The sequence below is a fragment of the Petaurus breviceps genome, unplaced genomic scaffold (genome assembly GCF_028583685.1).
Source record: "Petaurus breviceps papuanus isolate PSGF00001 unplaced genomic scaffold, PetGlider_PUasm1.0 174, whole genome shotgun sequence".
Taxonomy (NCBI): Eukaryota; Metazoa; Chordata; class Mammalia; order Diprotodontia; family Petauridae; genus Petaurus; species Petaurus breviceps.
In genome coordinates, this window is record NW_027185761.1 from 21,731,521 (window position 1) to 21,752,691 (window position 21,171).

The following is a 21,171-nucleotide window of genomic DNA, read 5'->3' on the forward strand; positions in this document are numbered from 1 at the left end:
AGGGGAGGAGAGGAGAGGAGACACAGAGAGACAGAGAGCCTTTATTCTAAAAAGCTCAGAGCTCTTGATGAGATCTACTGTTCTTGTCTTTACAATCTCTCTCTGAGGAAGCAGATTGTCATCTATCTCTATTTCACAGGTAAAAGATGCCCAGAGAGATGAAATACATCTAGCTCAACAGTGGCAGATATATTAATAGAAACTCGGCGCCAGAAGAAACCATGTTGCAGTATTTCCAAATCCCCACATACATAGATATATCTCATTTTTACAGAGCTCGGCCTATAGGTAGGGAGTGACTTGCCCGTGGCTATTTAGTGAGTGGCAGCCCCTAGCAGAGAGCCTGGTACATTACAGGTGTTTAATAAATTCTTGCTGATTTACTGATTGTCAGAGCCAGGTCTATAACCCAAGTCTCCCGGTCCCCAGGCCAGTGACCTTTCCAGTGTGCCATCCAGGCTGACATCTCCTAATTCCCACAGCGCCCTCATTGATGAACCACAGGAATCATTACCTGAGGTTGCAAACATCTCGTTCTCAGTCTAGTCTTCCCATCCCACTGCCTTCCACTACAGACCATCTGAACTGTCAGTATGATTGACATGTTGCTAGGTGGTTTTCCCCCTATCTTTTCCCAGCCAGATGACTTCAGTTCAAGTAACACGCTGATGAAAATCCTAACACATTCATCAATGTTTAGCTAGAAAGCATGCATGCATGATTTTTAAGTAATTAGATACTCTAATGGCAAGAATTGTTGGGACAGCACTTCTTATGCTTTTCCCTCATTTTTTTTCTCCATAGAACACACATTTCCTAAACGTGGCTTCCATATTGGCCCTTGCAGGTAAAGAAGGGAGTTCTGACTGTGGATTGAAGAAACTGGGTATGTTCAGCCTGGAGAACAGAAAGATGAACAGGGAAGCAGGGAAGGGGGAGTCTCTAAGTATCTGAAAGACTGTCATGAAAAAGCGAGATGAGACTTTCTGCTTGGCCCCAGAGGGCGGAACGAGGAGCAATGAGTGGGAGCTGCAGAGAGGTGGCTTGATTTGAGAAATAAACCTCCCAAGTACAGAGTAACGCAGTGTCCTAACAGCTAGCGGGATTTGGGGGAGGCTCTTTGAGGCCCAGTGGAGGTCTTGATAACCACTTGTTAGGGAGTTTTTGAGAGATTCCTGTTCAGGGGTAGGTTGACCCGGATGACCTCTTCTAATTCTAAAACGCTAAGATTCTGTCACAGCAGAACAAAGAGAACTCTTCTCACAAAGGCAGCTTGGCTTCAGAAAGAGCCTTGGAGTGGGAGCTGGGAGAATGAGATTGCAGTCACAGTTCTGCTAACTGCTAACTTGAATCACAGCGCTGCTCTGAGGCTTTGCTTCTTGTTTCGTGGCCTGTCTGACTCTTTATGATTGCATCTGGGGTTTTCTTGGCAAAGATGCTGGAGTGTTTTTGCCATTTCCTTCTACAGCTCATTTTACAGATGAGGAAACTGAGGCAAACAGGGTTAAGTGACTTGCCCAGGGTCACACAGCTAATAAGTGTCTGAGGCCAGATTTGAAATCAGGAAGAAGAGTCTTCCCGACCCCAGGCCTGGCACTCTATCCATTGTGTTAAGAGGTGCTTTGAAAAGTATCACGTTCTTTACAAAAACAAAGGACATGACCATCACTGTTATTCATTGTTCCTATAATTGGCCTCCTGCATTGAGGAGAAAGAACTGCCAGGGGACAGAATATATTAAAGACAATTTGGGTAAAAACGAAGACTGCTTGGGAACCAGAAAGGTGAGATCAGAGAGGAAGAGGGACACAGGCTTTGGCCAACTGGGCGGCTGCTTGGTCCAAAATTGGGACAGTGGTGTTGACCAGTTTCCTAGCTTTGAATATAATCATACTTTAGACCCATAACACTTATTTTGACTCTAATAGGCTGGAATTTGGGGTTCTTTTTTCTGACAGCTTAGTTTTCCTTGTTCTGTCCGTTTTTCCCTTACAGTGTCCTCCTTGCAAAATTTAGAGGAGCTAAGAAAGATTAGAATCTAACTCCATTTTCACTCCAGTGAAAGGCCAGGAAATTAAGGGTCTATAGTGGGGAGGCAGAGAACAGGATGAAAAGAGCCTGGAAAAAGAAAGCTCAGAATAGGACTTGGCAACCCACTCAAGATTCAGGGACGGCTACTTTGTAGGATTCTGCACTGTATCTTTGGATTTTCCCCAGCTGTCACCCCCTCTGTGTTCCCTTATGGTTCCTAATAGTACAAACTTCAAGAAAATTTGAAAAGTAGACTGTTTGGAAAAGGTGGAAGATATTAGGACTACAGCTTAGATCTACAGGTGAGCTCGGGGAAGGTTAATTCTTCATTGGAAGTGCTCAGTGGTCAGAAAGTGAGGGGACCAAGTTCAGGGTATCCCTGAAGGCCCAGGAAAGGCCAAAGAAATTGACTGCCCATGCAACAATTCCAAAGTGGCTGGCTAGCTGTTCCCTGCGCACAACATTCTATTGCCCCATTTCGTCTTTGCAAAAGTGTCCCCCACACCTGGAATGCACTCCCTTGTACCTCTGCACTCTAGAACCCCGAGCTTCTTTCAAAGTGCTGCTTAGGTACCATCTGCTAAGGAATATCTTTCCTAGTGTGCCCTTCTGAGAAATGACATTGCACATACATGGCTGTGCACTCTGTTAGTGTACCCCTTCAAGGGTAGGGCGGTCTTGCTTAGCTCTGTCTGCAGAGATGTTCCCTCTCCCTTTTCCCCATTTTCCCCCTACTCTGCCCATTCTCTTATACAAGAATTGACTCAATCTAGAAAGATAAGTGATGACTTCTTTTTGATTTTGTTATCTATGGCCGAGACAGGCATTTATTTCTTTGTGAATTCTAGTCTTGGTAATATAAAAACAAAATTTTAACCTGCCCTATATTGTCACTTCAATTAGATTAGATTTTAAGAGCACACAAATGTAATGTTCCTCTCTGATTAAATTAGAAACAGGTGCACTTTTGCATAAGGAAATTAAATTGCAGACAATATGAAGATTTGCTAAAATACAGACACTGATGAAAATAAGTAGCCCTTTTATTTGTAATTATTGAGGCAATCTGTTCACAAAGTGTACATGCTAATGGTCTGACAGATCTGTGGACTCCAGCAGGCTGCTATGAACAACTCCAATCAACTTAAAGAGTAACAGATTTTTTTAATAGAAAATATATGTACATTCTCTTTTCCATCTCATGGTGCTATTTACAAAGCAGAAAATGCCATAAATAGAAATCCCATAGTTACACTGTCCTCCCCACCCCACCGACCCCCCAATATAAATTTCATCAGCACAGAAAACATTTTGATGGTTTTAACTGCTTTTTTCCTTTATATAAATATCTTTTAAATCTGAAAATATCTGGGCACCACAAAGGCAGGGCTCTGCAATAACTGAGAAGGGGTGCAGACGTGCTGCTTTCGCCCTTGGTGGCGGTCTCCCTCGGGGAGATGCTGGGCCCAGAAGGAGAGAGGCAGAGGGGTCACGGGGTGGCTTCATCGATGCGTCTCCGACAGTACGGACAGCAGTTGTGCTGCAGCACCAGAAGCTCATAATCCTCTGAGTGAAACATCTACCAAGGGGAGCAAACAGGGTTGCTGAGCAGGAAGCCTCAGTGGTCCAAGGATTCTTCACCAGACCTGGATTTGGGCTGCACTTCCCTTCCAAATACCAAATGTCTCAGCACCTGGCACCTCTGCCAGCTGCTCTCTAGTCCAACAGGCAAATAAAGCCATGGACACAAAGGGAGAAATTACCTCCAACCGACTGAAATTGGTCAACATTAGGTGTCTAGGCTGGAGTTTGACATCAATGGGATAAAATGTAGATCCCTGCCTAGGAGGGGGTGGGGAGCAGGGGGGAAGGGGCAGCTGCACGTCTCCCACCTGAAAGCACGAAGGGCACATGGTGATGGAGGCATCAGGGAGGAGGGAGCGGAAGTACTGCCACTGTAGCGGCTTGGGCCAGCGCTTGATGAGGATGTCCCGCCTGCTCATGGACCGAAGAACTGCCCGGTTCACCACCACAGGAACAAATTCAGAGCCCCCTTGCTACGAGAAGCAGGTGAGAAAACAAAGGGAGGCAGAGCACCCTGGGCTTTACTTACACTGTATTCAAGAAGAAGGAACCGTCACCCATCAGGGCATATCTCAGGCCTGCCTCAGAGGCCCTAGTCTAGCCCACCACTTCATCCCACAAAGGATTCTTTCCACAGCCAGGGAGTGTCTGTGAGATACATTTTCAGGAGCAGGAGCTCACTACCTCTTAAGTTACTTTGGTCCATTACTGGACAGTTCTTGGCTAGAAAGATCATCCACAGCATGGTGGAGCACTGGTGAAGCACCTATAACACAAGCTAACTGCCATCCCCTGGTGACTCACAGAACAAACCTGGTGGGCTATCCCTTCTCCATGGAACATCCTTCCAGCATCGATAATCACACTCCTCATCTCCAGGCTAAACGCTGACCCCAGCCTGGTCCCCCCTGCCTGCACACACTTCACCAAGTGTCCAGAGGTGGTCCTGGTCAGTGAGGATCCCACTGAGCTGCACTCGATGCTGATTCTCAATCCTGGGTCACCTCAACTCTCCCACTCCTCCTCCTCCTCCTCCTCATCCCCAGATGCTCCATCTGCTACAGGAAGCCCCAACAGGGGGCCAGGCAGGCACATCTCACGGCTGCAGGGGATTCTACTCTTTCCTGATCAAGTGCTGCAGCCAGCAAGGCCGAGTGAGGGGCCTACAAGAGCTCTCACCTCAAAGCTCAGTTTGGCAGTAAATGGGTCATCTTCCTCAATGTGGTCCACGGTCTCATCAAGCCTCAAAGTTTGTGAATCTGGAGGCCTTTGTCAAAGGCAATAGCTTGAGGAGGTCCCGCGCAGCCACCCACCCCCTCCAAATGACCCTCCCTTTCACATCCGGAGCTCATACGCAAGAAGCTGACGTGTAAAACCTGTGCGTCTCTGGGAGGAGGAGGAGGGAGAGGAGGCGGCTAGGAGGCTGGGGGACAGACTGAGATTTGTCTAGAACTGAGTCAGTCACCAGCAGACAAGAACAGGACCGGGAAACATAACCATAGGGCTACTACACTAAATGAGAAAAGCAGCAACAACCATCCTAAAGGTGGTGCTCATAGCCAACGCTCCCTCACCGGCTGCCTCCCTCGGCCTCTGCCCTGCCCGCCCCACAAAGGATACTAGGGTTGGTTATTTCCTGCCATTTTCTCTCCTTTTTGGTTGGCCTCGGGGCCTCCAGATCGATGAGCGCCACGGCCTCTTCATCAGTAATTCCCTCCTCCAGGTAAAATTCCACCAGGTGCAAGACCTCTGGAGAATGGAGTCACACCCAGGTCAGGGAGCTCCGTGTCTCCCCAAAGGCTTCCCAGACTGTCAGCAGACTGGACTCCCTGGCGACAGAGCCTCCCCCCACCCCCCTGCTCCCCATTCACCCCGGGAGGGAGGGAGGAGGAGCAAGGCTCCGTCCAACGCACCATAGGAAGAGGCCGAGAAGACAAAGGGCTGCCGGCAGTTGATGCACACATTCCCCAGGTTGTTGAGCAGAGGGTTATTGGTGGAGCACCTATAACACAGGGGCACCAGCTCCTGCGGAGACAGAACCAGCCCCGAGACAGCACGTGGAGCCGAGGGCATCAGAGGCTCGAGGCAGGGGCCCAGCAGGCCCTCCTCCCCTCCCTCTCCCTTCTCCACCGCTGCATGGGCTGGGCCCTACACCAGAGGCACATGCATGTGTCCTATGGCCAGCAGCTCTGTGGGCTGCCTGCACAGAGTCTGGCCCCTTTATTTCACAGAGGAGAAAACTGGCCAAAAAGAGAAGGAACCAGTCTGTCACATAGAAATATGTGGAAAAGTCTGGAGAGGAACTAGCTATTCCGATTGGTTTCATTGCCTACATCCCCACACTAGGGAGACTGTGGGTAGTGAGAAGGGAGGGGAAGTCCTCAAAGGCTTCCTTCTCCAGACTATTCTGCTGTTTCTGTTTCTTTCCCACAACATAATGAATGGTTCAGGGCAATACTGTGAAGATGTTCTTGGAAGTCACTGATCAAAATGGAAGAGAGAGTGACCACTGGGTTAGAGGCAAGGAACACTCAAGGCCAAAAGGCAGCATGAGGGAAAGACCAGCCTGGACACGGACCTCTGGGGTCAGCACGGCTCTGCTTCAGTCCCACATCTGGCTCCAAGCCTGGGAGGCTGGGACAGTTCGTGCTGCCATTTGAAGACTGCAGGCTGTTCCTAGAAGATGCTAACCTTAATCCTTCGAGGAGTGTAGGGACCAGGAAAACACCTGAACCATCAGAATCCCTCAGGCCAGGCTCAAACAAACTCCAAATTAAGGAAATGATGGAGGGGAACTGGGGGGCAAGGTCATGCTCAAGACTCTAAAATGTGAAGACTGCAGGGAAGATGACAGAGGGAGATGTGCCTGGGGTCAGAGAGGGAAGGGCAGAATGAATCCTTGGGGAATGTTTAGAAACCAGCACAGATCTCAAACTGAATGTGCAGATAGACAGGAAGTCATCAAGCCAGGGCTGGGCTGACTGGTGCGGTCACCAGGCAGCCAGAGGAAGGACAGCCGTGAGTGCTCGCCAACACTCACCTCACTATCGTGAAAGGGCTTCGAGCGGATTGTCAGGCTGCCCAACTCGATGGATTTCTGGAACCTCGTGGGGATCTGCAGACCCTGCAATTTGTCATAGGCATGACGAGCCAGTTTATATGCTCCCAGGGCTTTGCTCTGTTTGGCCAGGGTGAACAACGTATTTCTGTAATCACGTTGAGGAAAGAGGAGAAAGGCGGCGAGGTAACCAAAGGTTCCTTCTGGAGTGAGCTTTGCATCAGAGCTCGGCTCTTCCCAGTGCCAGGAAGGTGTGGGCAGAAGCTTGAGAAATGCGTTTGCACATTTGTAAGATGTAAATGTATTTCTCGGATGCAGAGGCATACGATTTTTTCCAGAGATAAAGACAGCGCAGTTTCCATTAATATTTTAACCACACGAGTTCTTTGGCCTCCTTAAGGTTCATCTCACTCCCTAAATTCGGACCAGAGTGTCTCTACTGCACTCAGCAATGGCCCGTGACCCAGCCTTCTGGCAGCGACTGAGAAACTGGCTCAAGCCTAGGACAAACGATGCCTTGTGCCCTTGCCTCAGTGTGATTCCAGCTCAGCCCTGGATGATCTGGCCTGGCCCAGAGCAGGTCGTGAATATATGGTTTGGATCAGGACTGGGAGGGTCTCCTACCTGCACCTCTCAGTCCCATTTGAGTTACGGGCTCCCAGACTTGGCCCATGAGCTACATCTTTCTTGCTCTGATGCTTCCTGCATGGTGTCTCCATTTGGGTCCCTGCGACCTCTGCAGCCTGCTCTGAGAGACTCCATGATGGGGCTTCATGCTGCCCATCCCACCTCATCACCCACTACCATACTATTCTAGCCCCATGCTCTGCTCACTGTTCCCTGGGACCAATCATATTCATCTCAGCCTTTTGTGTCTTTGCTGATGCCACTCCCTCCACCTATCCAAATCCTACCTAGCCTTCAGGCCTCACACACCAACGGTACCTCCTTTAGGAAGCCTTCCTGGTTTGCTTACTTTCATTGATGTCCCTCATCTCTGAACTCCTCTAGCACTCGACAGATGAGTCCCACAAATTAAAACTTAATTAACACACACTTAGATCATTTTCATGTGGATCAATCTTATCTGTACTCTTAGATGATAATATCAGAGGCAAGAACTGTCTTGTGCTGTGTCCTCCATAATACTAAATACAGTGCTGAGGAAATGTCTGTTACTCAGTAAATATTGGCTGACAAGGGTCAAAGAACCAGTCTAAATGAGACTCCTGCCAGCACAGGACCCTCTCCCCTGTAAGTTCTCTCAATTATTTTTATCTGTTGTGCATAAGAGTACTTTGTTTCATAGGATGTAGCAGATGAAGAAAGTCTAAATGACATGGTGTAAGGGATATCATCCTTGAAATGAATCTATAATTGGAAAAGACATGATGAATGTGGCAAAGGAGAGAGACAACAGCTAACCTAAGGGATACACTAAAACTGAATAAATGCAGAAAAACAAACAAGGCCTTCAGCATAAGACAGAGGTCCTTGTGTGGAGAACTGCACAGAACAAGAAGGCTCAGCTAGGTCTCCATCAACGACCAGAGTACTGGTGCATTTAAACAGACAGACAGATAGACAGATTATAGGTGTAGGGAAACAGAGATGTAGACACGTGATTTCAACAATATCAGGAATTCCTAGTGTGTAACCTCCCTCCACTGATGCAAATTAGTAACTCATTTGTAGGGGATGGTCTCAGAGAATTACTGCCTGAGGTTCAGTTGGGGCTGGGGGCAGGACTTAAGGTCAGGTGGTCTTATGACAGAGGAGGACTGATATCTTCATCAAAGCTAGAAGACCTCTGCTCTGGGTGCTCCTTGTAAAGAGGAAGTCTTTATCAAATGCTTGTGGAGGTGAATGTTGATGGCTCCCATGCTGTTCCTCAGCAGGGCACTGGCAGAGAGACCAAGGATTTCAGAAGCCCAGGGCACTCCCCAGGAGCCAAAACTGAGAAGGTCCTTTTGGGCTAATTCCCCCTTTGGCACAGACACCTTCCTTTCCCTGGCTAATTGTCTATGATAAAACAGGACTAAGGATAGCTAGCTCACTCTCTTCAGGGGCTGCTGGAAAGATAAATGGTTTTGTTTGCAAAGTGCTCTAAAAGAAAAAGCTATGGGCAATTAGGACCAGGGGGTGAGGCAGAGTTTTGCTCAGAACCAAACAGCAAGGATACACTTTAGAGATACCCAAGGGTGTCTCCTTAGACAGGCTGTGAAGCAGGAATCTAGAGATATTGAAAAGGGTTTCAGGAAGATGAAAACTGAAGGGCTCCTCCTGCAGCAAGAAAAGGGGGGAAAAAGAGAGTTAAATTCCTTGGTTAAATCCATGGCCTGTCAGACCTAGAATTCACTTCACTGAATTCTGAGATAATTCAATAGAAGCTGTGATGAATTCTGTCTCAGTCCTAACTAAGAAAGGTCTTCCTAGGCAAATCTGTCCTCTAAACAAGGTTTTAAGGAGAGGGCAGCCTGACTGACTGGAAACAAATCATTTTGGAAAAATTTGGCCCATTGATTGTTTGTAAGCACATATATGCTTTTGATTATGCTTTAGATAAGACTGAGGCAAGTAAGCCAGGCCGAACCCCCCACATGGCCACACTTGGGTAGCAATTATTCAGAACTGCTGTGGCCTTTAGATAGTAATACAACTATATTCCTTTATAAAGTATTCAATAATTTGGGCTTTTCACTAAGTTTCAAGGTCTTCTCCCAAAAGGATCTGAATTTTTAAAAGTTTACTACATTACATTCTATCTTTCCAGTTCACTGTCCCCTTTCCATCAGCAACTCTGCTTAGTCTGAGCTCCCCAGAACATGATGGTCCCAGTCGGGTACCCCCTGGGGGCCCCTTCCTGTTTCCTTCAATGTCTTGGCTTCCCCCATTAGATTGTAAGCTCCTTGAGGGCAAAGATTGTCTTTCCCAGGGCTTATCTGGAACATAGTAGGTACTTAATAAATGTTTACTGAATTTCTAACTACCTTACTTTTTCTACTCGGTGCTGGCCATAAGAAAGTGAAATATTGCATTAATTCTACCCTGGGAATTTTGCTGTAATTTTTTCTAGTGAGGGAAGTATGAAAGAGAGAAAATAAATGCTTTTTAATTGAAGAAAAAAAAACTTAATTCCAAAAAAAAGTTCTAATAAAAATCTCTATCCTGAGGTTGTTTTCATTGCCAGGCTATAACTGGGCATCAAAATCAGATTCCAACTTGGCAGCATTAAGTGTGACCTTTCTCATTAGCCCTGTCCTCTGGGTTTTTGAGGAAGGGACTGGGCTGTTCCCTTTCAGGCTGCTCCCACATTATTTGAATGCTAGTTTGGGAGAAAGGAGGATGTGCCTTACTAGACCCTATGGCTGTTGCAGAGCCCCTCCCCCAGCACAAGAGGAGCCCATTCTAGCGGTCAGCACGTCACCCAGGACCCAAGTGAGTGGCACTTGCTACACCTAAATATGGCAGAACTGGATAGACCAGGGGGATACCAGTGCCTAAAACAGAGCACAAAGTAGACACACAGTAAGTGTCTGTTAGCGATCATATTCCCAAGCACTCAGAATAGTGCCTGGCATAGAGTAAGTGCCTAATAAATGCTGGTTGTTGGACTTGATTCTGAAGAACATTTACTGGGTATGTGATAAGGAAGTGACAAAATGACAAATCTTATTTCTTTTTACCACTTAATGAAATAATGCCACATCCCAGAGGCGAGATGAGCTCCTTAAGGGCAGGGAATGCATCTTTTAGCTTAATTAATGATTACTGAATCACATGAGGACATCAGTCTCTGAGAATCTACCGAGTTCAGATGAATATATGGTGATTCCCCTACCCACCCCCGACTCCCCACAATGGAACGCTTGGTAGAGACTGAGAGACTTGTGGTGGCTGACAGGGGAAATGGGGAAAAGGGAGCAGAACTCCTCAGGGCCCACTGTCCTAATGGGGGTTTCAAGGACACCAGTGCTGTCAAGGTCTCAGGTAAATCCTTGGCGCACTTTCCCAGGACACATTAATTACAAAAAAAGCAGTTGCCCAGTTTGGCTCTCCACACTTTAATAAGACCATGTAAGAACTGAGGAAGGGACAGATGGGAGGAGCCAAAATGATCAGAGATGCAAAAAAATGTAATCTTTAGGAAAAAATCCAAGAAGTTGAGGAGGAATTAAGGTAGTTATAAAGATAATGTTAAGGAAATGGGCTGAAAACGAAAAGATTCATAAAATGTTAGTGGGGACTTCTGCTCACCTGGTCCAACCATCTCATTTTACAGAGAAGAAAACTGAGGAAAAACAAACTGATGTGCTCATAAAGTAACCTGCCCAAGGTTACAGTGAGTAAGTGGCACTGCTGGGCCTCAAGCCTAAGATTCTGGTTAGACTTGAAGATTTCTTGACTAGGAGGGGAATTAGATAATGGAGGGGTTAACTTGGAATCTGCATCTTCAGGAACCTTTAAAAAACAAGAGACCAGCACTTCTAAAGGATGGTCTGAATGACTGACTCATGCACTAGAATTCTAGCTACATACCGATGAAGAACTCTACCAGGAACAAAAACACCACAAGATTTTTAAAGAAGACTTTGTTAAAAAAAGCAGTCAGGATTACTCAGCAGCTCCCTGCATCTCAATCAGTTTCCCGTGTATCTCGAGGCTACTGCTCATTAAAGCTGAACAGAGCCCCCAGTCACGTGAGCCCGCCAGCAGCCTCACCGTATAGCGCTGAATGGAGTGGTAGACGTGGTACAGTTCAGCCAAGTGCTGGAAGTGGTGAAACTTGACCAGCATCTCCTCCTTCTGGCCTTCATCTGCTGCATGCATGGAGGCAAGAGGGAGAAGTCTGATCAAACTAAATTCCCAACTGCCCTCGACTCAACCACAGGGGGAAAAAGGACCAAAGGGCAGACAAGAAGGTCTGGTGATATAATTACTTCTTTGAGGGCTGACCCTGAGGCTAAAGATGTAGCAAGAGGGAAGTCTAATGTGTTTGGTGGTTCAAGAACTGGGCAGGATCATAGCACAACACAACTGATCAACACAGTATCCCTCAGCATGTCCATTCAACATAGTGCCTGCTGTGACAGGGACAGGTTGAAGGAATGTGACCTTGGGCAAGTCACTTAACCCCAATTGCCCTCCAACAAAAAAAAAGAAAGAAAAAATAAGCAGAAGGAATTGGGATGTCGGGGCAACAAAAAGATGGGCAATATCCAACATGATCCACTGTCACACTGTCCCTTCTCCCTCTGTGCCTCCCCTCTTGAATGCAAAGGTAGCAGAGTAAGAGAGGGCCTGAGCAAATCACTGGCTTTGTTCTCAGCCTAATGAAGAAGAATTCCTTCCCTGAACACCACCATTCATTCAGAGCCATTCTTTCATGAGAAACCTACTACAACAGTACCAATGCTAGGAGGCAGCAATTTTTTTCCATAGCCCATAAAAGCTAAATAAAAAAATTCCAGTGTTATTAGATGTGATTTGCTTTTCTTTTCACTTAAAAAAAAACAACAATAAAAACTGTGCTCAGATGGTTGCAGCTACAGGTCCCTCCTGGGGAAGGAAATGTTCTGAATTAGCATGCAGGGCAAGGGCTCTTGGCTATAACCTCAGCATGGCATTCAGGTACTTGTGAATGCTTACAGGCAAACTGGAAAAAGATGACATGCCAGATTATGCTTCAACACAGGGTTCTAGATGGTATAGGCAATAAACAAGCCCTGGGTTTTAATTAAAATGTTATAGCTCATTAGATGTGTATCTCCATGCTGAAGTGGACGTAGGTGAAACAGGCCTGCCCTCTCCTATTTACTTACCTTGAGCTATATCGAGACACTGCATGGACAGCATCCAGTAATAATATGCTGCGTCATTAAATCTGCTTTCGACCACAGCATTGTGAGTGAGCTGTTCCAACACTCTGACTGCCTCGACCTGACGGCCAGCTTTGTGGAATGCTGAAAGATGCAATCAAGTGGCTGAAATGGCATTTCGTGGGGTCAGAGGCCCCCAATGGGGAATCCCGCTCTGCTGCTGTTCCAACTCTATCCGCACCTATAAAAAGCCTCTAGAGTCATTGTGCCCCTTTTGGGGCATCTCCAGGGCCTCTGTCTATAAAGACCAGGAGCGAGAGGGCCCCATCCCCCATGTGCAGCAAGTGGTTCCTTTGTAACTGGGAGAAACAGCACCCAGCTTTTAGACAAGATTGGCCAGACAGCTTAGTACTAAGGGATCTTTTAAACCGACTAACACTCTAACCACTCCATGTCATATTTCACACAGGGGTGAAACTTCCACTGATCTCCAGGTCAGCTAGTCCATCCAGTTGCTGGGCCAAAAACTGAAGGTCTGGGCCTCTGGGCTTGACAGCTTATTTTCCTGCCTGTCCTTATCCAAGGCATCTTTGGTATCCTGGTCCCTGAAAAGCCGGTTCAGACACTACATCAAAATCTATGGGTACCAAGTGAGAACACTCTCTAAGGGAGGCCTTTCACCTGAGCACCCCAGATGGAACGCCTCCACCCAGGACAAGTCCCCCAGCCTTCGGAACTTACAATGGCCACATTCATTTTAAGGAAAGGAAAGAGACTCTTGTCTTTGTTCCAATTCTGCCTCAAGTGTCTTATTTGAGCACCAAGTTACTATGGTGATGGATTCTTAGAAATGCAGAGACAGACAGATGGATAGGTTGATATGTTTTGCCCAAACATGCAGATACTTCAGCAACTGGGTGCTCTGGAAGTGCTTACATCTGAGAGAACACTCTGTCCTTCAGAATGCCTCAAAACCACTCAGTCCCTCCTTCCCACATCCTCACAACCCCTCTGTGAAGTAAGGAGACAGCCACTGCTCCTGAATGTGTCAAAGCCAGGATGAGATGCTGTGGGACAGAATGTGAACCCATTTTCAAGAGAACAGCAGTGGTTACCATTCTAGTTCTCCTCTCCCAGATCTCCTGCCTCCCCACTGCCCTGGGATAAGCCCCCTTTTGAAGCTTCTGAGAACAGAAGATCGCCCCACCTCCACAAGTACCATCCGGAGGATACCCATTCTGTAGGAAAGGTGCTGAAATGGTTCAAGGCAGAACCAAGAAGAACCCAAGAGGGAACCCAGGTCTTTGCCACTAAAGACATCTCTGGATGATGAAATCCACGGCATTGGAGAAGGTGGTGGGGGAGCCAAGGCCAAGTCTGAAAGCTGGACTTCTGCTACTAGCAATGGCTCTGATGGGCCAGCCTACCTTTCTGGGCTTCTTCAAAGCGATCGTTCTCTGCCAACCACTGGGCATAGGGCACATAGACATCGTCCTTAAACTCAGGATGCTTCTCACCCAAAGCAAAGGCCTACAAGAAGGAGCAAATGTGTTCTTGATGAACCAGCTTACTTTGTCCTGTGCAAACACTGTACTTGGCCGAATTAATTATGGAGCTGTCAGATTTCTCCAGCATGACAACCCGGCATGGGGAGGGGCTCTTTCCTCTCCTCCCTGCCTCCATAAAGGCAAAAACAAAACAGGCTCTTTGAAAACAAAAGGCAATTAACAGCAATATGCAGAAGACTGGATTCAATAACAACACAGTCTGTTTCTGGACCACAGAAGCTGCACCAAATCGGAAACGTTTTATTTTGAGGGCTTGCGTGGGCTTTGGTAGTGCTGAAAACAGATTTCTTTTAATTGAATCTGACACCTAAGGAAATATAATTGACATTATCATCATCGCTGCTTATTATCTGTTGAGTGATAACTGTGGCCTCAATGCTGTAGAGGCCAGATTAGCCATTTCTCCCAAGTCCCAGAATCAGAACCACCCAATCCTGCCCTCTGCCCATGAAACATCAGATACCAAGGCATCCGCTCCAGACATACCACTCATTTTTAAAGAAAAGGAATCAGTCAAGCACAAATAAGCTGTAACAGAAAACTGTACAAGGCAACCAAGAACTGCCTGATGCAGTCTGGATGGAAGGGCTCCAACATGCCGTAATTTATGCTTCTTGAAAACTCGGCTTATCAATCGAACTCAGTGAGCTCTTCCTCCCTGATTCTAGACCCCTGACTCCACCAAATGGGGTCATGTGGACAGCAGACAAGAACTGCACAGAGCAAGAAAATGTCCATGTTCATCCACAGGCAGGAGCTTCTGAGGAGCAGTCAAAGCAGGATGCTGGAGTGTGCAAAGGAGCAGATCCAGCTGGTTTCAGGGCACCAGAAGCAGCTCCACCTTGTTCTGCTCATCCCTGCCTCCCCCAAGTCAACAGAGCAAAGACGCCAAGGTCAGAGACGGCCAGGAAGCCAGCCCGTGCCTGAAAACCATGGGGGTGCTTCTGGCTCATGAATGACACAGGTATAGCCCCTAGGCAGGAAACTTCAAAAGAGGCTGCTATGGAAACCAGGCAGCCACAACCACTTAATTTTAAAAAATTAAGGCCAGGAAGGGAAGTGGCTTGCACAGCACTGCACGGTTAGTGGCAAAACCCGATACCCTCAACCTGGGCCATTGATTTGCTCCCGTCCCACCCGGCAGAGCCCCATCTACCTCCTCCCCCAGCAGCTTCTTCGGCCAAGGACAGCTGAGGTGGCCCTCCTCAGTCTCCACCAACACTCTGGCACCCGGAACACAGCTGTCCTCACCTCATCCCAACGCTGAGTTTCCACATGAAGCTGCACCAGGGACTTCAGGTCCCCTATCTTCAGGTAGGTCTCAGCCGCATAGCCAGGATTGTCCAGCTTCTTGAAGTAGTGAGCACACAGCAGCAGGGGCTCCCGTTCGACTTTATCCAGTTTCCGGGCGATATCGATTAACCTGGTGATGGGAAGAGGGAAGGCAGGCTGTCAATGGCCCAGCGGCAGGAGGGCTTGGCCCCAGGGAGCTGCAGCTCCAGTTTTACCACGGCTAGCTTCAGACCTGACCACATGGCAGCAGCCTGGGACTCACTCTGCTCTTCATCTCTCAAAGGAAGGAAAAAGGCTACACTTACCTGGGTACTTACACTACAAATCCTCCAGGGCAGGTGTAGCCAAACAACATCTGGCCTTTAAAGTCCTCAAAGGCCCTTTATAAGCAACAGACTATGCCAAGGAGATGTCACAGGGTCACAGACAGCACTGGAAGGGACCTTAGAGGTCAACTAGTCTAACCCTTTCATTTCACAGATGTGGAAACCTGAGGCCCGGGGGGCTGAAAAGTCTTATAGGGAGTGGGTGACATAGGCATGATTCAAACACAGGCCCTCTGATGTCCAAGTCAGTAACCTTTCCACTGGACCCCACTGCCTCTCTCAAGTTACCCCCAGACAGTGTGGCTACTTTGAATGTCTCTGCAAAGATCCAGCCCTCTCATGCCACTAGGGCAATACCTGGGGTACATTTGGCCACTCAGTAAAAATGAATTAATGGTGGCATAGTTATTCATGAAATGATATCACCCTCTTTGGAAGAGTTAACATAACTCTAACTTTCAAGTGGGTGGCCTTCTCATTCAACAGGATCTAGTTCAATCCTCACAAAAGAAAAGAGGGTGATGCAACATCTCATTACCCCATTGGGAGTCATCATCAAAGAGAGATAAATCGAAGTTTGGGTTGCCCTTTGAACTAGAGGAAAGAGGGAAGCCTTTAAAAAAGCTCCCCTCTTCTCCTGGTCAGACCCAACTGCCCATCAATGACAGGGGAAGAGAGCTGAGGTTGAAATGGATGTGCTAGTGCTCTCTGGTCAGACCAAAGTTAAGAGCAAAACCGACTCTTGTGGAGAAAAGGGGCCTTGGACAGAGAGGAGCATTGCTCCCATCCTCTGGCAGCAAGGAAGGAAGGAAGGCAGCTGACTCTGGAGATGCCTCCTGTGAAAGAGTCCTGTCTTAAGGTTATGTCAATCAGCACTTAGGAGAGTAATAACACCTAAAAATAGCTCTTTCCAGCAGAGAGGACACATTAAGACAGAAATGTAACAGAGGCAGCTCCTCCATCCAATGAAACATCCATAAAGTGGCACTTTTTAAGACCCAGACAAATATAAAATATGTTCAGAGTCTCTGAGTTTAATGTTTTCAGAGATACTTGATAAATATCACTTGATAACCAAGCACCGTAAGAGAGAGAGGAGACCCTAAATCCACATGGCTCTTACAAAGCTTTAGAGCACTACCCTCCTGGTGATAAAAATGGATCTCAACACATAAAACCAGTGTCTCAGCCTGTAGCTTTTCTGTTAGAAACTTTGCTACAGGTCAGGGGAAAGGATGCAGAAGGTCAGGTGGCCATTAAGGCGGCTGAAGGGGGTGGGGATCCGAGCACAACAGGAGATACGTTCATCCTAGCTCTGCCTAACCACACTTGCCCAGCCAGAGCTGCTGGCAATCTTTAAATGCCAGCTCTGGGCTCAAGGCCATGGCTCCAGGTCTTTGCCATCTCCTCATTCCTCCCACCCTGCCTTCAGCTATTTAGACCCCATAGCTCTGAGTCTTGGAATTCACTTTCCTATGATTAACAAGGATGAAGGGGATTGATACTTTTTGAAGAAATATTCATTTTCCCCCCATTTGGGCAGAGCCTGAGGAGCTGACATGAGATGGCAGATACTTCCCAAGTTTGAAACTGGAAACCTACATATCTATCCAGCCATGATCGCCACTGATCTCTATGGCCTTGATGTGTTCTCCTGCCGAGAGGTACATCTCCACTGCAGCTTTGGGCTCGTTGATATTTCTGGCCCAGTCAGCCTGCTTGGTGATCAGCATCTTGGTTTCTTTGGGGTCTCCAGATCCAAGGAAGTCCTAAGGAAGCAAAACAAACATAAGGACACTTTAGTGCTTCCTGTCACCAGCATTATGTCAGGCTGCTAAAATCTGAAAAGGGAGGGAGGGCTCAGTCAGGTGCTGCAAGAGCAAGCTGCAGGGGTGTGGCCTAAACAAGGAAGGGAGGGAGGGAGGATGGAGGGGGACCCACACGGGAATTGGGACATGGACCAAATGCCTTTCCTTCCCCTTTCTAATAACAAACATTTATCCTGTTTTTAAGACACCTATAGAGCACTACACCTAATTCCCAAGAAATAAATGGTCAACAAGTCACTACATAACAACAGAACACAATCTACCTGGCAAAGCATATTACATGCCTATTATCTCACTGGATCTCCACAACCAGAGCACATGCACATGAATATATATCATTTCTCCAAAAAAAAATAAAGTAAAAGCACACTGAAAATCCACTTTAATTATTAACTTTTGTGTGGCTTCCAAGGGAAACTGTGTAGATAACAAAGAAACAGGAGAGGTCTAAAGGTAGCAAGAAAAAGAAAACACAGGGCGGCCAGGTAGCACAGCGAGTAAGAGCACCGGCTCTAGTGTTGGGATGACCTGGAGATCGAATCCGGGCTCAGATACTCAGCACCACACCCAGAAATAACTGGTCGTGTAACCTTGAGCAAGTTACTTAACCCCGATTGCTTTAAAAAAAAAAAAGAAAAAGAAAACAGTTCTAGATACATGGCTGGAAGATCAAGACTCTAGCTCAGTTACTCATGGTTGTGATGACGTCAGCCAATCACTTAACCACTCCTGGCCTCAATCTCCTTATCAATAAAATGGGAATTATAATACTTGTGCTACATACCTCTAGGGGGTGTGGTGAGGAAAGTGCTTTGTAAAGTGTTTTAAAAATGGGAGTAGTTGTGGTTATTATTATTAATGTGTATTAATAATATGATAATGTAAAAAAAAAAAAAAAGGGTCACCTTTAACTTGATGGGACTACTGCCTGGGGGCCCACAAGGAGCATTCCACCCTGGAAGATCTGCTGATTTTACAGCTTCCAAAGTGGAAGAGGAGGTGAGGGGGGGAGGGAATGGTCTTTCAGTGGGCTCCTGTTGTACCACCAATTATCTGTTAATGACCATCTGATGATAATATAGACAGACTCAATTTCCACGTAAAATCTACATTCTCTGCACAAAGCTGTAACAATTGATTATCTGGTTAATTAAACGGGACCAAAACAGCAAGACACAAGAGCCTACATTTCTTTCTGAGTTATCCTACTGCCTACTTAATGGACTCAGTCACCATAATGGGGGAGAGAGGTGGCCTAAACCTGAGTCCTACACTAGTCTGAGGGGCATAGTCTTGGTCCATGGTGCTGAGGAATACTTCTGCAGAAGAAGCATGAGGTCTTCACAATGGTGGCTAGCTACAGTCCTACGCTCCGATCTGGGACGATCTGACTTGCATCAATCAGAATCCTAAACTATTTGCTCAAGGCTTGATATACTGAATTTCTAAGGGACACTTGGTTCAATGGACCTATTTACACTTTATCTAGGAGTTATGGTGAAGACTTTGTCTTACAGTAGACAGAAAGAGGCTGTGTTGAATGACGAATGAGACTAAACAGTGTTTTTCATCCTTAGTGATTTTGATAGGAACACACTACCTAAGACTTAAAAGTATCATTGTGTTCTTTATCACCAAATAAACATGTCACTTATCCAGAAAGCATACAATTAGTTTTTATGCAGGAATGTAATTTAAAAATTTTGAAAAACAGATTTAATCTTGAGAAGCAAATTTGTGAATAAACAAAAATATGCCATGTTAATAAGCCATATATTCCATATTCCCCCCCCCAAAACATAATGTGTACATGCACATTTTAGCAAACTGTGATACAGGAAAGAAGCTGAATGAAAAACAATCCACTTTGAATCCTGGTCTAAAAACTTGGAATCAGGGGCGGCTATGTGGTGCAATGAATAGAGCACCAGCCCTGAAGAAGTCAGGAGGACCTGAGTTCAAATTCAGCCTCAGACACTTGGCACACTTAGTAGCCGTGTGACTCTGGGCAAGTCACAACTCCAATTGCCCTCCGAAAATCAAAAAACCCCAAAAACTTGGAACAAAAAGGTGTCCCCAAGTACTAATATTTTTACAGGGATGTGCCATATGGAAGAAGCCATATTTTCTAGGTGAAGTATTATTGGTAGACTGGGGAAAGAAAAATAGGAAGATGAGTGACTGATCCAGGAAGAGCTGGGAGAAAGAAGAGCCCACAGTCTGAATGCGATGGGCCGTGCTAGTGTTCTAGCCGCTGACACAACAGCACTTCAGGCATGCTAAGAAGGCATCCAATACATTCCCTAAAATCACTCTGCCACTTGTTTCTTGAAAACCCAGACTCTATCTATCATCAGGTTTCTGGCTTTGTCCCATGTAAAAAGAAAAAATGCAAACACCCTGGAAAAGAATAACCTAGAATCTTCAGCTTACATGGAGAAGGAGCTCTGCCATCACCAGGTGCACCTCCCTCACCTTGCTAATGAGGAAGTGAGCTTTAATTAAGGTCACCTCGCTGGTTAGGGACAGTACCAGAAGTAGAAACCAGGCTTTTCTCTGCTTTTCCAAAGCTCCCTGAACTCTGCTCTGATAATCCCAGGTTTCCTGTTCATCACTTTCATCTTAATTAAACTGTAAATTAGGTTTGTCAGCTCCTTCTGGATAACAGGTTTTGGGAGACAGAAGTGGCTGAAGAAAATTTTTTCCCATACAAAGGAATCCACAGTTGGGAGAGGAACCACTGAGAGGCTTGGGTTTATGGTTTGTGAATACTCAGAAAGGAAAATATGATCAGGTTGAACAGCCAACTTAAGTTTATCAAGAACAAGTCACATCACCCCAGCTGATCAATGGTCAAAGGATATGAACAGGCAGTTTTCAGAAGAAGAAATCACAGTTATCTACAGTCATATGAAAAATGCTCTCCATCATTACTGATTAGAGAAATGAAAACTAAAACAACTCTGAGGTCCTATCTCACACTTATCAGAAATGACAAATGCTAGAGGGGATGAAGGAAAATAGGGACACTAATCACTGTTGGTAGAGTAGCAAATGGTCCAACCATTCTGGAAAACAATTTGGAATTAGGCCCAAAAGGCTATAAAACCATGCATATGCTTTGACCCAGCAATACCATTGCTAGGTCTGTATCCCAAGGAGATCAAAGAAAAAGGAAAAGGCAGCTCTTTTAGTGGTAGCAAAGAACTGGAAATTAAAGAGATGTTCATCAATTGGGGAATGGCTGAACAGGTTGTGGTATATGATTGTGACGGAATACTACTGTGTTATAAGAAATGATAAGAGGAATGGTTTCAGAAAAACATGGCAAGATCTATATGAGCAGATGCCAAGTGAAGCAAGAAGAACCAGGAGACCCCTGTGCACAGTAACAGCAATGTTGTAATGATGATCAACTGTGAAAGACGTGGCTACTCTGATCAACGCAATGATCCGAGATAATTCCAAGACTAGGGTGAAAATTATTCACCTTCAGAAAAAGAACCGATGAACTCTGAGTACAAACTGAAGTATCATTTTCTCACCTTTTGGGGCTATTTTTGCAATATGGCTAACATGGAAATGTTCTGTGTGATGTCACATGTATAACTGATATCATATTGCTTGCCTTCTCAGTGGGTAAGGGAAGGAGTAGAAAGGAGA

At 46.3% G+C, this 21,171-nt stretch overlaps 2 protein-coding genes across 4 annotated transcripts in view; one reads left to right on the forward strand and one right to left on the reverse strand.

The window, feature by feature from the left end:
- Positions 1–21,171, forward strand: part of RPL32 (ribosomal protein L32) — a 180,756-nt gene that overhangs the window by 50,060 nt on the left and 109,525 nt on the right. The gene's annotated exons all lie outside the window — the stretch shown is intronic.
- The window catches only part of IFT122 (intraflagellar transport 122), a 72,942-nt gene continuing 54,827 nt past the window's right edge, over positions 3,057–21,171 (reverse strand). For 2 of the 3 annotated variants that reach the window (XM_069083883.1, XM_069083885.1), the window contains 12 exons: positions 17,282–17,448; positions 15,312–15,483; positions 13,920–14,022; positions 12,496–12,636; positions 11,396–11,493; positions 8,856–8,956; positions 6,656–6,821; positions 5,529–5,640; positions 5,236–5,364; positions 4,795–4,874; positions 3,924–4,088; positions 3,057–3,610 (listed from right to left, as the gene is read on the reverse strand). In XM_069083883.1, coding sequence (XP_068939984.1) covers positions 3,521–3,610; positions 3,924–4,088; positions 4,795–4,874; positions 5,236–5,364; positions 5,529–5,640; positions 6,656–6,821; positions 8,856–8,956; positions 11,396–11,493; positions 12,496–12,636; positions 13,920–14,022; positions 15,312–15,483; positions 17,282–17,448 — 1,524 coding nt within the window. In that variant the 3' untranslated portion in view covers positions 3,057–3,520. The remainder of the gene's footprint in view (positions 3,611–3,923; positions 4,089–4,794; positions 4,875–5,235; positions 5,365–5,528; positions 5,641–6,655; positions 6,822–8,855; positions 8,957–11,395; positions 11,494–12,495; positions 12,637–13,919; positions 14,023–15,311; positions 15,484–17,281; positions 17,449–21,171) is intronic. The other variant, XM_069083884.1, reaches the window with a different exon arrangement.